This window comes from Trachurus trachurus, assembly GCF_905171665.1.
Source record: "Trachurus trachurus genome assembly, chromosome: 5".
Taxonomy (NCBI): domain Eukaryota; kingdom Metazoa; phylum Chordata; class Actinopteri; order Carangiformes; family Carangidae; genus Trachurus; species Trachurus trachurus.
In genome coordinates, this window is record NC_139896.1 from 1058720 (window position 1) to 1080452 (window position 21733).

Here is a 21733-nt window from a genome sequence, read left to right on the forward strand (position 1 = left end):
TGGTAACAGGTGTGTGTGTGATGGTTGTGTGTGTGTGCTGCAGGTGATGAAGACCTACCACATGTACCACACGGAGAGCATCAGCGCTGAGAGCAAACTGAAGGACGCGGAGAAGCAGGAGGAGAAGCAGTTCAGCCGCTCTGGAGACCTGAACGTCAACCTGCTGCGGCACGAAGACCGGCAGCCACGACGCAGCACCGTCCGCAAGATAGAGAAGATGAAGGAGAAGGTAGGAGGAGTCTTATTTCTTGTCAAAATGTCTCATTTCTAGTCAAAACTAATCTCTTTCCACTTAAAATAAGACTCATCACCTAAAAATGAACTTGTTTTTAGATCATTTTCACTTGTTTCAAACTAATTTTCACTTGAAATAAGTAGAAAAATCTGCCAGTGAAAGCAAGTTTTTTGTGTTTGTAATAAGAAAGAAAAAATTTGCTCCACTATCAGATTTTTCTACTTATTTCAAGTGAAAATCTGCTTGAAAGAAGTAAAAAGTGTCTAAAAACAAGCTGCTTTTAATGTGATGAGTCTTATTTTAAGTAGAATGAGATTAGTTTTGACAAGACAAATATTCTTGGTAAGATTTAGAGTTTTTACAGTGCATTAGTGAAACATGAAAATCATTCAAACTCTAAATATGTTGAATTTTCAAAATAAAACACTTGATGGTGACAATGAACTGAGAAGTAAAATGCCCTAGATTGATCACATTATGACATCAGCTGCAGAGCTCGATTTTTCAGATCCCACCAAGAATTTCGTTTCCAAAGAAGTAGCTAGCGAGAAGTTGCTGAGTGTTTCCAGTGTTGGATCTATGGATCTATCTCTGCTGAGTGACAGACAGGGGAGCAGTAGAGAGCTGTTTTGGGTGTGGTTTAAAAACAAAGCATGTTTTTGCATTGTTATATGATACATTTGTTATAATTTCTAAGCATGTTAGAGATTATTTCATAGATGAATTGGAGCCACAGACTGCACATCTTTAAATCAGACTTCTGGGGGTGAGAGAGGAATAAACATAGAAACAAACTGGTTCAATGTACAAAATAATAACACGTCTGTCAGACTGTGATGGCTGAAAATGTCCTGAAAAATAATTTCAAGAAAAGAAAAGAGTGGGAACCCTGTTTCTGCTTTTTAATGTGATGAATGTGATGCAGATAAAAGAGTTGAGTGTAGTTTATCTTTAGACAGGCGTCTTCTCCTGCAGCTGAAACCCGTTCCTCCTCATTAACTCACAGGCTCGTTGCTGTTTCACTGTTTGTGCTGAAAAAAACCGACTGCACTCAAACGCACCACGTGTTTCTGTCTGTAGTTGATGTGATTGTTCCTCCTTCATCTCTCTCTCCATCTCTCCATCTCTCTGCTGCAGAGACAGGCCAAGTACTCTGAGAACAAACTGAAATGCACCAAAGCTCGTAACGACTACCTGCTGAACCTGGCAGCGACCAACGCCGTGGTGGCCAAGTACTACATCCACGACGTCTCTGACATGATCGATGTGAGTCTCTGTTTCACTCTGTTCAGGTTGATGCTGCAGTTTACACTCTTTTATGTTTAATATTGATTTCATTCATTTGTTTTTCATGCACACACACACACACACACACAAACACACACACACACACACACACACACACACACACACACACACACACACACACACACACACACACACACACACACACACACACAGTAACAGCTCCCTCTTCTGTCGTTTGTCTCCAACTCGTCTTCACTCGTCCTCCATCTTTTCCTGTTCTGATGAAGTTGAATCAGTTAATTAGGTTTTTCAAGTCAATATCAAGCTGTTTTTTTTAATATAGTATATTTGCTGCTGCTGAAAATATAAATATGAAAATTTGAGGTTTTGAGCTGTTGATTAAAAAAAAAGAAATCATTGCCTCTAAAAAAAAAAAAACCCAAAATAAACTCCTGGAGGATAAAAACCAGCTGCGGTTACATTTTCATATTGTTATTAAACAATTAAATGCTGTTTTTTTTTGTCTTGTTGTATTTTACAAGTCATTGATTAGTGATTATTGGAAACAACAGCTGACTTAAACATATGAAGAGAGATGAGTTGATGCCTCACTAGTAGAGTATAGTTTAAAGGGATAGTTCAACATTTTGGCAACATTTTTTGGCTAATCCCTATAGTCATAGCAGTAGGTTCGTTACCTTTAATTGTCGGTGCAAGCTATTTTTAGAACGGCGGAGCAGAGCCGTGAGCTGCTCAGAGCTACGCTACGGAGGCTCATGGGAAATACAGAGACTGTTTGATGAAAAACTGTCCCTGAAGGCAACGTGCATCAGCGGTTTTGCATGAATTTCCCTCTAAAACAACTCTGTGTGGTAACGTTGTGTTATTATCTCATAGCGTGGTGAATGTGCAGGTCACAACTTGTCCACCAGAGCGTTGTGGAGTTGTTGGATTGTGTATTTGATGAGTTTGATGAGTTTGAAACCAAGAAATCCCATAATGAGCCTCCGTAGCGTAGCTCTGAGCAGCTCACGGCTCTGCTCCGCCGTTCTAAAAACAGCTTGCACCGACAATTAAAGGTAACAAACCTACTGCTATGACTATAGGGATTATGGTAATGGGACAATTTGACAAAATGTTGAACTATCTCTTTGAACATTATAATGTGACACAGTGTGTATTTATTATAGCTGCACCTGCTGCAAAGAAGCAACATGATCAGAAGAAATTCAAGTTTTTATTTCTTTTATCTCTGGTGTATGACAGTAGAACATTTTACATTGTCAGAGGACATCTTATGCATGTTACATGTAGCGTCAGTGGCATAGCAAAACAAAAATAAAACACCACATAAATGATGTAAATGATGTGATGATGTACAGTATAGGGGACATATTGATGCATTCACACACAACAGGTGGATGTATGTAGCTGTAGGATCATCAGTCATAGTAATGTGAGTCCAAAACGAGTCCCAGACTGGTGCCTTGTATTCCTGTTATTCATCTTGTGGAGCAGAACTTCATATGAAGCTGTTTGAACCAGAATGTTTATCCACTCTGTTAGTTCAGGGAGTGTAGGTGTTTTCCACAGTTTAAGTAGCCTGTTGCCCTGGCAGCTGTTGTCCCACACAGAGTTTTACACTCGGACACGTCCCTCTGTGTTTATAGAGTTATATAGAGTGTTTTTAGAGTTATTTATATGTTGTTATCTTGTTGTTGTTGCGTCCTCAGTGCTGTGACCTTGGTTACCACGCCAGCCTGGCCCGGACCTTCAGGACTTACCTGTCGGCCGAGTACAACCTGGAGACGTCGCGCCACGAGGGACTGGACGTGATCGAGAACGCCGTGGACAACCTGGACTCACGCAGCGACAAGCACAAGATCATGGACATGAACAACCAGGTGTTCTGTCCCCCCATGCGCTTCGACTACCTGCCCCACATGGGGGACGAGGTGAGGGCTGATCAATACCTGATCAATACCTGATCAATACCTGATCAATACCTGATCAATACATGATCAATACCTGGTCAATACCTGATCAATACCTGATCAATACATGATCAATACCTGGTCAATACCTGATCAATACCTGATCAATACCTGATCAATACCTGATCATGGACATGAACAACCAGGTGTTCTGTCCCCCCATGCGCTTCGACTACCTGCCCCACATGGGGGACGAGGTGAGGCTGAGACTGAGCAATACATGATCAATACCTGATCAATACATGATCAATACCTGATCAATACCTGATCAATACCTGATCAATACATGATCAATACCTGATCAATACATGATCAATACCTGATCAATACATGATCAATACCTGGTCAATACCTGGTCAATACCTGGTCAGACTGATCAGGGGTCAGCAGACCGACAGTTCTGGTTCTGGTGTAAGATTTAGATTAGATTAACTTTATTGTCCCCAGAAGGGGAAATTTGTCTTGGGCAAAAGTGCACCGTGTAGCAACAAGACAATAAGACATAGAAGCAGCAATAAGCAGTGACAGACATACAGGCATAGACGTACAGACGAAGCAGCATTGCACAGCATCAAAACCACAGCAGTCGGCATTATAAATTCTAAAAGAGAGGTGTAAAGTAAAAAGGACAGCAGCTTGGCTTAGTAAAAAATAAATAAAGGAATTTAAAAGATCCTAAGATCAAGGACATTTGCAAGAGTAAAAACTCGAGCTACGCTTCACTTCCTCCAATCAGGAGGCCACCAGCCTAGGGTTGATGCTGGCGTGAGCTGGCTGTTTGTTCAACAGAGCTATAGAGTTAAGGAGGAAGGAGAGTTTATAACGGTTGCTTTTGGGGCGGCAAGCTCTTAAACGTCTGCCCCACGGTAACAACTCGTACTCTGAGAACAGAATGTGTGATGGATCTGACATCACTCCCTGAGCCAGTCGTAGTAGCCTACTTTCTTCTCAAAGATATTCTGCAGTGTTTGAGGGTCACTTTTACCAATTACTTTCATCGCAGTATTCACAATTTTTGCTATCCTCGTTTTGAGCTGGACAGAGAGAGACCCGAACCATGCTGCCATGCAGTATCTGATCAGGCTTTCTAGCACTGCGTCGTAGAATGTTGACATGATTTTCCTGCTCACCCCAAAAAGAAGAGAAGCAGCAGTTCTCTCTCCTCTGACCTTTTGCTGTCAGATCAAAGCAGAACAGCTCAGTCCAGTTACATCCATGGAACTGAACAGTGAACTGTTTCTGTCACATGCAAACTTAACTTTGACTCTTTAAGAAGAATGTCTCAGTCAGTCAGTAACATCCATAAACCATAATACTGAGTCAACATTTGGGAATTACTTTGTTTCAGCGTTAATCTCCTAATGAGATGGTTTAATGTTGGAGACGCCACTCAGATCATCTTCATGTTTAACACTGAAGATGAGGAGGAAATGTGTTTGCATGGCTTTAATTACTACTTTGATCTTTTTAACAACCTTACAGTTAAATTGCAGTATTTCTAATCATTTTCAAATGTTTTTTAACCCCCCCCCCCCCTGCTGCAGGTGTGCCAGGTGAGCGCCCAGCAGCCGGTCCAGACGGAGCTCCTGATGCGTTACCACCAGCTGCAGTCTCGTCTGACCACGCTGAAGATAGAGAACGAGGAGGTGAGGAGGACGAGGAGGAGGAGGAGGAGTCAGGATGGAACCAGCTGCACCTCATCACCCCCCTCATCCCTCCTCATACCCCCCCTCAAACCCCCCCCCCACACACCTCCTCCTCCTCCTCCTCCTCCTCCACATCACCATCTGTTCTCCTCCTCTGGCCTCTATATATTATTATATATTATATATTCAGACCACGTTGTGTTTACATGTTTAATGAAGGAGGAGGTGACGAAGCTCCTCCTCCTCCTCCTCCTCATGATGTTTAATGAACCAGTCACTTCATTATGGAAACAAGTCCAATCAGTCTGAGGCCTAAACTAGACTAGACTAAGATAAACTAAATTGAACTAAACACTAAACTAAGCTAAGCTAAAATAAACTAAATAAAGCTAAACTAAACTAAACTAGACTAGACTAAATTGAACTAAACTAAACTAAACTAAGCTAAGCTAAGCTAAGCTAAACTAAGCTAAGCTAAACTAAAGTAAGCTAAGCTAAGCTAAACTAAGCTAAACTAAAGTAAGCTAAGCTAAACTAAACTAAACTAAGCTAAACTAAACTAAGCTAAGCTAAACTAAGCTAAGCTAAGCTAAACTAAGCTAAGCTAAACTAAAGTAAGCTAAGCTAAACTAAACTAAACTAAGCTAAACTAAGCTAAGCTAAGCTAAGCTAAACTAAGCTAAGCTAAACTAAACTAAGCTAAGCTAAGCTAAACTAAACTAAGCTAAGCTAAGCTAAACTAAACTAAACTAAGCTAAGCTAAGCTAAGCTAAGCTAAACTAAACTAAGCTAAGCTAAACTAAGCTAAGCTAAGCTAAACTAAACTAAGCTAAACTAAACTAGACTAAGCTAAGCTAAGATAAACTAAACTAAACTAGACTAAAATAGACTAGACTAAGCTAAATTAAGATAAACTAAACTAGACTAGACTAGGCTAGACTAGGCGGAGCTTGTAAAACTTGTTTCAAGATAAACCAACTTGGATTAAGACTGAGTTTAATCACTCTTTACTAATAGGCTACTGAATATTTTTCTCTAAATGTATTCATTTATTACTAATCTTCATCTTAATTTACTAAAAGTAAGAAAACAAAATATATCGCTTATATTTAGTATATGTCACTTATTTGGGATTTAACAAACTTAATTTAAGAAATCTTGTCAAGTGAATGATCTTGCTGCATTAACAGATAATTTCACTTGTTGTGAGTAGGTTTAGTGTTTTTATCTTGTTTTTAGAAACCCCTTTTTTACAGTGTATGTAGTATGTTTTTGTTTGGTCCTCCTTGGCTCACTAGCCTACTTACTGGGAGTATTATTGCGAAAACTTATATCTAAAGTGTTTATAGATTTGATATGGATTGAACATGTATTGATATATTGTATTAGTTATATTATTAATCAATGGCAGAGCATTTAAAGGAAGAGGGAAGTTGGTTGAGTATTGGAGAAGGGGTGAGACCACGTAGGTTTTTAACTTCAGCCCAAAGTCTGCAGAGTGCAGCAGCTTGCTCTTTGTTTTCCTTTCTTCTTTACTTTTACTTATTTTACATGTTTGAAATAAAAGATTCATTCATTCATGAATCACTCTCTCCCTAAAAACAAATCCCATGTGACTGTGATGCTTCATTCCTCTGGTCCTCTGGTCCTCTGGTCCTGTGTGTGTGTGTGTGTGTGTGTGTGTGTGCGTGTGTGTGTGTGTGTGTGTGTGTGTGTGTGTGTGTTCAGGTGAGGAAGACGCTGGACGCCACCATGCAGACGCTGCAGGACATGTTGACGGTGGAGGACTTCGACGTGTCCGACGCCTTCCAGCACAGCCGCTCCACCGAGTCCATCAAGTCGGTGGCGTCCGAGTCGTACATGAGCAAGATGAACGTGTCCAAGAGGAGGTCCAACCAGCAGGAGACCGAGATGTTCTACTTCTCTGTGAGTGTTTAACCTCCGTCCGTCCTCCAGTCAAACTGCTGCCATGAGCTCTACACACAGAAGGCTGAAGGTTCTTCTCCTTCTTCTCCTTCTTCTCTGTGGTCTAGAAATTCAAAGAGTTCCTGAACGGCAGCAACCTGATCATCAAGCTTCAGGCCAAACACGACCTGCTGAAGCAGACGCTGGGAGAAGGTAAAGACCTCATCGTCCTCATCATCTGACACAGCTCCATCACATCACATCACAGATATATACACATAGAGAGCCGCCTCTGATGCTGCTGTCCATTGGAACGATACGTCAACGCGGCGGCCATCTTGGTCAGGGGGAAGCTGTGTCTACTTCCTGCATTAGTCAACAGAGGCAGACGTCTATCAACCATTAACATCACCATAACTCACTGGATATTCAACTGATTTTCAAGCCGTTTGGTTTATTATAAATGTCAGACACATATTTATGATACAACAACAAAATGCTATATCTTTTTTTTAAATATTAAACATACACTTACATACTCAGACACACACCCACATGCATAAATACACTGAAACATGTTCTACAGGGTCTGACGGGTCTGACTGCTGGTCAGACGTTTACATGTCTATGGTCAGAAACCCCTGACCAAGATGGCCGCCGTGTTGATGTGCCTGACAAGCCCGAATGCGGCATCTGCATATGACATCACATGACATCACATGACATGACATCACATGACATGACATGACATCACATGACATCACATGACATGACATCACATGACATGACATCACATGACATCACATGACATGACATCACATGACATGACATGACATGACATCACATGACATGACATGACATCACATGACATCACATGACATGACATGACATGACATGACATCACATGACATGACATCACATGACATGACATCACATGACATGACATCACATGACATGACATCACATGACATGACATGACATCACATCACATCACATGACATGACATCACATGACATGACATCACATGACATGACATCACATGACATGACATCACATGACATCACATGACATGACATCACATGACATCACATGACATGACATGACATGACATCACATGACATGACATCACATGACATGACATGACATCACATGACATCACATGACATGACATCACATGACATGACATGACATGACATCACATGACATGACATCACATGACATGACATGACATGACATCACATGACATGACATGACATCACATGACATCACATGACATGACATGACATGACATGACATCACATGACATGACATCACATGACATGACATCACATGACATGACATCACATGACATGACATCACATGACATGACATGACATCACATGACATGACATCACATGACATGACATCACATGACATGACATCACATGACATGACATCACATGACATCACATGACATCACATGACATCACATGACATGACATGACATCACATGACATGACATCACATGACATGACATGACATGACATCACATGACATGACATGACATCACATGACATGACATGACATCACATGACATGACATCACATGACATGACATGACATGACATCACATGACATGACATGACATCACATGACATGACATGACATCACATGACATGACATCACATGACATGACATCACATGACATGACATCACATGACATGACATCACATGACATGACATGACATCACATGACATCACATGACATGACATCACATGACATGACATCACATGACATCACATGACATCACATGACATGACATCACATGACATCACATGACATGACATCACATGACATGACATGACATGACATCACATGACATGACATGACATCACATGACATCACATGACATGACATGACATGACATGACATCACATGACATGACATCACATGACATGACATCACATGACATGACATCACATGACATGACATGACATGACATCACATGACATGACATCACATGACATGACATGACATCACATGACATCACATGACATGACATGACATGACATGACATGACATCACATGACATGACATCACATGACATGACATCACATGACATGACATCACATGACATCACATGACATGACATGACATGACATGACATGACATCACATGACATGACATCACATGACATGACATCACATGACATGACATCACATGACATGACATGACATCACATGACATGACATCACATGACATGACATCACATGACATCACATCACATGACATCACATGACATCACATGACATCACATGACATCACATGACATGACATCACATGACATGACATGACATCACATGACATCACATGACATGACATCACATGACATGACATGACATGACATCACATGACATGACATCACATGACATGACATGACATGACATCACATGACATGACATGACATCACATGACATCACATGACATGACATGACATGACATGACATGACATCACATGACATGACATCACATGACATGACATCACATGACATGACATCACATGACATGACATCACATGACATGACATGACATGACATCACATGACATGACATCACATGACATGACATCACATGACATGACATCACATGACATGACATCACATGACATCACATGACATCACATGACATCACATGACATGACATGACATGACATGACATCACATGACATGACATCACATGACATGACATCACATGACATCACATGACATGACATGACATGACATGACATCACATGACATGACATGACATCACATGACATGACATGACATCACATGACATCACATGACATGACATGACATGACATCACATGACATGACATGACATGACATGACATCACATGACATGACATCACATGACATGACATCACATGACATGACATCACATGACATGACATCACATGACATCACATGACATGACATGACATCACATGACATGACATGACATGACATGACATGACATCACATGACATGACATCACATGACATGACATCACATGACATCACATGACATGACATGACATCACATCACATGACATCACATGACATCACATGACATGACATCACATGACATCACATGACATGACATCACATGACATGACATGACATGACATGACATCACATGACATCACATGACATCACATGACATGACATCACATGACATGACATGACATCACATGACATCACATGACATGACATCACATGACATGACATCACATGACATCACATCACATGACATCACATGACATGACATCACATGACATGACATCACATGACATCACATGACATGACATCACATGACATGACATCACATGACATGACATCACATGACATGACATGACATGACATCACATCACATGACATCACATGACATGACATCACATGACATCACATCACATGACATCACATGACATGACATGACATGACATGACATCACATGACATGACATCACATGACATGACATGACATGACATCACATCACATGACATCACATGACATGACATGACATCACATGTCATGACATGACATGACATGACATGACATGACATCACATCACATGACATGACATGACATGACATCACATGACATCACATGACATCACATCACATGACATGACATGACATGACATCACATGACATGACATGACATGACATGACATCACATGACATGACATCACATGACATCACATGACATGACATCACATGACATGACATGACATGACATGACATCACATGACATCACATGACATCACATGACATCACATGACATCACATGACATGACATGACATCACATGACATCACATCACATGACATCACATGACATGACATGACATGACATGACATGACATGACATGACATGACATGACATGACATGACATCACATCACATGACATGACATGACATGACATCACATGACATCACATGACATCACATCACATGACATGACATGACATGACATCACATGACATGACATGACATGACATGACATCACATGACATGACATCACATGACATCACATGACATGACATCACATGACATGACATCACATGACATCACATGACATGACATGACATCACATCACATGACATCACATGACATCACATGACATGACATCACATGACATCACATGACATGACATCACATGACATGACATGACATGACATGACATCACATGACATCACATGACATCACATGACATGACATGACATGACATGACATGACATCACATGACATGACATCACATGACATGACATCACATGACATCACATGACATGACATGACATCACATCACATGACATCACATGACATCACATGACATGACATCACATGACATCACATGACATGACATCACATGACATGACATGACATGACATGACATCACATGACATCACATGACATCACATGACATGACATCACATGACATGACATGACATCACATGACATCACATGACATGACATCACATGACATGACATCACATGACATCACATCACATGACATCACATGACATGACATCACATGACATGACATCACATGACATCACATGACATGACATCACATGACATGACATCACATGACATGACATCACATGACATGACATGACATGACATCACATCACATGACATCACATGACATGACATCACATGACATCACATCACATGACATCACATGACATGACATGACATGACATGACATCACATGACATGACATCACATGACATGACATGACATGACATCACATCACATGACATCACATGACATGACATGACATCACATGTCATGACATGACATGACATGACATGACATGACATCACATCACATGACATGACATGACATGACATCACATGACATCACATGACATCACATCACATGACATGACATGACATGACATCACATGACATGACATGACATGACATGACATCACATGACATGACATCACATGACATCACATGACATGACATCACATGACATGACATGACATGACATGACATCACATGACATCACATGACATCACATGACATCACATGACATCACATGACATGACATGACATCACATGACATCACATCACATGACATCACATGACATGACATGACATGACATGACATGACATGACATGACATGACATGACATGACATGACATCACATCACATGACATGACATGACATGACATCACATGACATCACATGACATCACATCACATGACATGACATGACATGACATCACATGACATGACATGACATGACATGACATCACATGACATGACATCACATGACATCACATGACATGACATCACATGACATCACATGACATGACATCACATGACATGACATGACATGACATGACATCACATGACATCACATGACATCACATGACATCACATGACATCACATGACATGACATGACATCACATGACATCACATCACATGACATCACATGACATGACATGACATGACATGACATCACATGACATCACATGACATGACATGACATCACATCACATGACATCACATGACATGACATGACATGACATGACATCACATGACATGACATCACATGACATGACATCACATCACATGACATGACATGACATCACATGACATGACATCACATGACATGACATGACATGACATCACATGACATGACATGACATCACATGACATCACATGACATCACATGACATGACATGACATCACATGACATGACATCACATGACATGACATGACATGACATGACATCACATGACATGACATGACATCACATGACATGACATCACATGACATGACATGACATGACATGACATGACATGACATGACATCACATGACATGACATGACATCACATCACATGACATGACATGACATCACATGACATGACATCACATCACATGACATGACATGACATCACATGACATGACATGACATCACATGACATGACATCACATGACATGACATGACATCACATGACATGACATCACATGACATGACATGACATGACATGACATGACATGACATCACATGACATGACATCACATCACATGACATCACATGACATCACATGACATGACATCACATCACATGACATGACATGACATCACATGACATGACATCACATGACATGACATGACATGACATGACATGACATGACATCACATGACATGACATGACATCACATGACATGACATCACATGACATGACATGACATCACATGACATCACATGACATCACATGACATCACATGACATCACATGACATGACATGACATCACATGACATGACATGACATCACATGACATGACATCACATGACATGACATGACATCACATCACATGACATGACATGACATCACATGACATCACATGACATCACATGACATCACATGACATGACATCACATGACATCACATGACATGACATGACATGACATGACATCACATGACATGACATCACATGACATCACATGACATGACATGACATCACATGACATGACATGACATGACATGACATCACATGACATGACATCACATGACATCACATGACATGACATGACATCACATGACATGACATGACATGACATGACATCACATGACATCACATGACATCACATGACATGACATGACATGACATGACATCACATGACATGACATCACATGACATGACATCACATGACATCACATGACATGACATGACATGACATGACATCACATGACATGACATCACATGACATCACATGACATCACATGACATCACATGACATCACATGACATCACATGACATGACATCACATGACATGACATGACATCACATGACATGACATGACATCACATGACATGACATCACATGACATCACATGACATGACATCACATGACATCACATGACATCACATGACATGACATGACATGACATGACATGACATCACATGACATGACATCACATGACATGACATCACATGACATCACATGACATGACATGACATCACATGACATGACATCACATGACATCACATGACATGACATCACATGACATCACATGACATGACATCACATGACATGACATCACATGACATCACATCACATGACATCACATGACATGACATGACATGACATGACATCACATGACATGACATCACATGACATGACATGACATGACATCACATCACATGACATCACATGACATGACATGACATCACATGTCATGACATGACATGACATGACATGACATGACATCACATCACATGACATGACATGACATGACATCACATGACATCACATGACATCACATCACATGACATGACATGACATGACATCACATGACATGACATGACATGACATCACATGACATCACATCACATGACATCACATCACATGACATGACATCACATGACATCACATCACATGACATCACATCACATGACATGACATGACATGACATCACATGACATCACATCACATGACATCACATGACATGACATCACATGACATCACATGACATCACATCACATGACATGACATGACATGACATCACATGACATCACATCACATCACATCACATGACATGACATCACATGACATCACATCACATGACATCACATCACATGACATGACATGACATGACATCACATGACATCACATCACATGACATCACATGACATGACATCACATGACATCACATGACATGACATCACATGACATCACATCACATGACATGACATGACATGACATCACATGACATCACATCACATGACATCACATCACATGACATCACATCACATGACATGACATGACATGACATGACATGACATCACATGACATCACATGACATGACATGACATCACATGACATGACATCACATGACATCACATCACATGACATCACATCACATGACATCACATCACATGACATGACATGACATGACATGACATGACATCACATGACATCACATCACATGACATGACATGACATGACATCACATGACATCACATGACATGACATGACATCACATGACATGACATCACATGACATGACATCACATGACATGACATCACATGACATGACATCACATGACATCACATGACATGACATCACATGACATGACATGACATGACATGACATCACATGACATCACATGACATGACATCACATGACATGACATGACATGACATCACATGACATCACATGACATCACATGACATGACATCACATGACATCACATGACATCACATCACATGACATGACATGACATCACATGACATGACATGACATCACATCACATGACATGACATGACATGACATCACATGACATCACATGACATCACATGACATGACATCACATGACATGACATCACATGACATGACATGACATGACATCACATGACATCACATGACATGACATCACATGACATGACATCACATGACATGACATGACATCACATGACATGACATCACATGACATGACATCACATGACATGACATGACATCACATGACATCACATGACATGACATCACATGACATGACATGACATCACATGACATGACATCACATGACATCACATGACATGACATCACATGACATCACATGACATGACATCACATGACATGACATGACATGACATCACATGACATGACATCACATCACATGACATCACATGACATGACATCACATGACATGACATGACATGACATCACATGACATGACATGACATGACATGACATGACATGACATGACATGACATGACATGACATCACATGACATCACATGACATGACATGACATCACATCACATGACATCACATGACATGACATCACATGACATGACATCACATGACATGACATCACATGACATCACATGACATCACATGACATGACATGACATGACATGACATGACATGACATGACATCACATGACATGACATCACATGACATGACATGACATGACATCACATGACATGACATCACATCACATGACATCACATGACATGACATCACATGACATCACATGACATGACATCACATCACATGACATCACATGACATGACATCACATGACATGACATCACATGACATGACATCACATGACATGACATGACATGACATGACATGACATGACATGACATGACATCACATGACATCACATGACATGACATGACATGACATGACATCACATGACATCACATGACATCACATGACATGACATGACATGACATCACATGACATGACATCACATGACATCACATGACATGACATGACATGACATGACATCACATCACATGACATCACATGACATGACATCACATGACATCACATGACATGACATCACATGACATGACATGACATGACATGACATGACATGACATGACATCACATGACATGACATCACATGACATGACATCACATGACATGACATGACATGACATCACATGACATGACATCACATCACATGACATGACATGACATGACATGACATGACATCACATGACATCACATGACATCACATGACATGACATGACATGACATGACATCACATGACATCACATGACATCACATGACATGACATGACATGACATGACATGACATCACATGACATCACATGACATCACATGACATCACATGACATCACATGACATGACATCACATGACATGACATCACATGACATCACATGACATGACATCACATGACATGACATCACATGACATGACATCACATCACATGACATCACATGACATCACATGACATGACATCACATGACATGACATCACATGACATGACATCACATGACATCACATGACATGACATCACATGACATGACATCACATGACATCACATGACATCACATGACATCACATGACATCACATGACATCACATGACATCACATGACATGACATCACATGACATGACATCACATGACATCACATGACATCACATGACATGACATGACATCACATGACATGACATCACATGACATGACATCACATGACATGACATGACATCACATGACATGACATCACATGACATGACATCACATGACATGACATGACATGACATGACATCACATGACATGACATCACATGACATGACATCACATGACATCACATGACATCACATGACATGACATGACATGACATGACATGACATCACATGACATCACATGACATCACATGACATCACATGACATCACATGACATGACATCACATGACATGACATGACATGACATGACATGACATCACATGACATCACATGACATCACATGACATGACATGACATCACATGACATGACATGACATGACATGACATCACATGACATCACATGACATCACATGACATCACATGACATCACATGACATGACATCACATGACATGACATGACATGACATGACATGACATCACATGACATCACATGACATGACATGACATGACATGACATCACATGACATGACATGACATGACATGACATCACATGACATCACATGACATGACATGACATGACATGACATCACATGACATCACATGACATCACATGACATCACATGACATCACATGACATGACATCACATGACATGACATCACATGACATGACATCACATGACATGACATGACATCACATGACATCACATGACATGACATGACATGACATCACATGACATGACATCACATGACATGACATCACATGACATGACATCACATGACATCACATGACATCACATGACATCACATGACATGACATCACATGACATGACATCACATGACATGACATCACATGACATGACATCACATGACATGACATCACATGACATCACATGACATGACATCACATGACATCACATGACATGACATGACATGACATCACATGACATGACATGACATCACATGACATGACATGACATGACATCACATGACATCACATGACATCACATGACATCACATGACATGACATGACATCACATGACATCACATGACATGACATGACATCACATGACATCACATGACATCACATGACATGACATGACATGACATGACATCACATGACATCACATGACATCACATGACATCACATGACATGACATGACATGACATGACATGACATCACATGACATCACATGACATCACATCACATGACATGACATGACATCACATGACATCACATGACATGACATCACATGACATCACATGACATGACATGACATGACATCACATGACATGACATGACATCACATGACATCACATGACATCACATGACATCACATGACATGACATCACATGACATCACATGACATCACATGACATGACATCACATGACATGACATGACATGACATGACATCACATCACATGACATGACATCACATGACATCACATGACATCACATGACATCACATGACATCACATGACATCACATGACATCACATCACATGACATGACATCACATGACATCACATGACATGACATCACATGACATGACATCACATGACATGACATCACATGACATCACATGACATCACATGACATGACATGACATGACATGACATGACATGACATGACATGACATGACATGACATGACATGACATGACATCACATCACATGACATGACATCACATGACATCACATGACATCACATGACATCACATGACATCACATGACATGACATCACATGACATGACATCACATGACATGACATGACATGACATGACATCACATGACATCACATGACATGACACCACATAAGTCAGGGCTGCAGGTCTGATCTAAGGAGCAGTGGGTGGAGGAGGGAGGAGAGATCACAGAGGAGATGGAACTCCACAAACCTTTGCATCACCGTGGTCACGCTGTTTTCCCCCCAAAACACTCGTCTAAACGCAGAATAAAAAACGAGAAAGTACCGCCACTTCTGCGTTTTCTGTTCAGACTGTTTCCATGTGCAGTGGAGTGGCAGTGGCTCAGGCGGTAGAGCCGGTCGTCCAATAACCGGAGGGTTGGCGGTTCGAATCCCGCTCTCTCCCAGTCTCTGTCATAGACACCTTACCCACCTTGCCTCGTGTGAATGTATGAATGATTATGGTGGTTTGGCACACATTGGTCAGTCTGCCCCAGGGCAGCTGTGGCTACACACGTAACTCACCACCACCGGTGTGAATGTGTGTGAATGAATAATGGTTGCTGTACGCGCTTTGGGTATTGGGTAACAATATATAAATGTAATCCATTATTATTAAAATCATAATTCCTGCTGTGAACGCATCTTTATAACCGTCAGCACAGAGGACATGTTTCAGCTGATGGATGTTACTGAACTGCTCCTTATTTATTTTACTAATGAGAATAACAACAACATGAAGTCTGATCACAGCAGTGTGAGGAGGAGGGTCCCAGGTCCAGACCCCTCTCCCCCGGGGCTCCTCCTCCTCCTCCTCCTCCTCCTCGTCACCTCAGGCGTGAACAGTTTACGCCCAATCAATCAGCAGCAGCTGCAGCATCGGGCTGAGCCTCAAAGAGACGGACACGAGATGGAGAGATGGAGAGATGGAGAAACAGAGATGGAGAGACAGAATGACGGAGAATGACGGAGAGAGCCAGCTGAGACTCATTGCAGCTCCTCGTCTCTCATCCATTCACTGATTCATTCATTAAAGGGACATTGTGTAACTTCTCCTGTTATCTATTCATGAAAATTGATTATTTGGTTCAAAAGGGTAACCCCCTTTCTACTTACTTCAAGTGAGAATTAGTTTGAAACAAGTGAAAATGATCTAAAAACAAGTTATTTTTTAGGTGATGAGTCTTATTTTAAGTGGAAAGAGATTAGTTTTGACTAGAAATGAGACATTTTGACAAGAAATAAGACAAATATTCTTGGAAAGATTTAGAGTTTTTGCAGTGCAACCACAACGCTAGATGGGAGTAATTCCTACACAATGCACCTTTAATTGATTGATTCATTCTAACATTGCTCCTCCCTGAGTTTCCCTCTGGACTCGATGACAAACAAACAGACAACAAACCCTGTAAACACACTAACATCACAGTGCAGTGTGTGTGTGTGTGTGTGTGTGTGTGTGTGTGTGCAGCTGAGACTCTTTATGAACACAACATATGGCGTCTCTAGGTTCCACCCATCTTTAATTATTCACACCATCAATCAGACCTGAGTCCTGCTCATTAGCTGCAACACACACACACAGTGACACACACAGCATCAGCTCTGTGTGTTACTGTGTGTGTGTGTTACTGTGTGTGTGTTACTGTGTGTTATTATGTGTGTGTGTGACAGCTGAGAGCCACATGGCGTTTACATCTCACTGCGAGTATCAATAGAAACATAATAAAACATCATAACGTCTGTGATTCGTCCTCGTGTTTCTGGACTCAGACCAGACAAACACACACACACACACACACACAACCTCTGGATGAAAAGAGGCAGAAAGAAGCAGTGATGTCATCTAACCTTTGTTTCAAGAAATCCTTTCACTGATTAGATAATATAGTGGTGAGTCCAATAAGCAAAGAGGAAAAGGAAGAAGAAGGAGAAGAACAAAAGTCTGATAGAATCAGTTGAAGTTCTGGCTGCAGACCATCATCTACTCATCATCCAATTAGATTCCTCCGTCTGAAACAAGTCAACATGCAACTTTTCTTTATACAACTATATACATAGGCTACCTATAGCCACTTTTATACAATGCAGACATACATTGGCCATAAATACATATACATAATATATTCACATACACTATGTGTATATCTGTAGCCTACACATATAAACTCATACAAGGCAAGGCAATTTTATTAGTATAGCCTGTTTTTACCACCAGTTTGTCTCAAAGGGCTTTACATGGCATCATAACAACATCCTCTGTCCTTAGACCCTCACATCCACTGAGGAAAAACTCCATAGAAAACCCTTTTAACAGGGAAAACCAGGAGAAAGCTCAGGGTGAACAACAGAGGACAGACTGGTAATGTTCCTCTGAGGTGGTCGTTGTTTCTCAGCTTCAGCTTCCAGATGAACAGAGCCACAACAAAAGACTCAGAGAGGCAGTGACCCCCCCATACCCCCCCCCCATACCCTCCCACACTGTCACTGCAGCCTCAGCCCCTGGGAGGGGGGGTGTGTAACCCCACAGGTCCCCTGAGGCTGCAGCAGCTTTGTCCAATGAGCAGCGTCTCTGCTCCTGTTCTATACGTTATGATATGAACAGGGCCATTGTATCCACCACTTTCTGGGGAACGACGCTGGGTGTGGCCATGACACTCCATTCATTACATTTTAGATTAACGTTAGCCGTTAGCAGTGTCTTAAATAACTCAATAAACGGTCCATGAAAAACATATTTTTTCCAGTGGATATCCTAGTTCCAACATGACTGAGCTAACTGGAGTAGTTTCATGTCGTGTCCCACAACGGGAGGGTTTTAACAGCTGACATCCTGATGTTAGCTTAGCTACTGCTGTTTGCTTAGCTGTCAGCAGCAGCTAAGCAAACAACTACGATAACCATGACTAGTTACAAAAACGTGCACACAGAAATAGTAATGTTTGTTCAATAATTAGTTTTATAGACTTAACAAACATCAGATTTAGTCAAAACGGTTTTAGCAGCCCGGAGCCCCCACATTTGGTACCTACACCGGTGGCTAACGCTACCAGTTAGCCGCTAACGCTACCAGTTAGCCGCTCACTAGAATGC

At 41.0% G+C, this 21733-nt stretch overlaps 1 protein-coding gene across 1 annotated transcript in view; it reads left to right on the forward strand.

The window, feature by feature from the left end:
• The window catches only part of srgap3 (SLIT-ROBO Rho GTPase activating protein 3), a gene marked incomplete at both ends in the record, with an annotated part of 93715 nt that overhangs the window by 50851 nt on the left and 21131 nt on the right, over window positions 1-21733 (forward strand). Inside the window, 6 exons of the mRNA XM_083972357.1 lie at window positions 44-229; window positions 1373-1501; window positions 3217-3438; window positions 5022-5123; window positions 6852-7049; window positions 7157-7241. Coding sequence (XP_083828483.1) covers window positions 44-229; window positions 1373-1501; window positions 3217-3438; window positions 5022-5123; window positions 6852-7049; window positions 7157-7241 — 922 coding nt within the window. The remainder of the gene's footprint in view (window positions 1-43; window positions 230-1372; window positions 1502-3216; window positions 3439-5021; window positions 5124-6851; window positions 7050-7156; window positions 7242-21733) is intronic.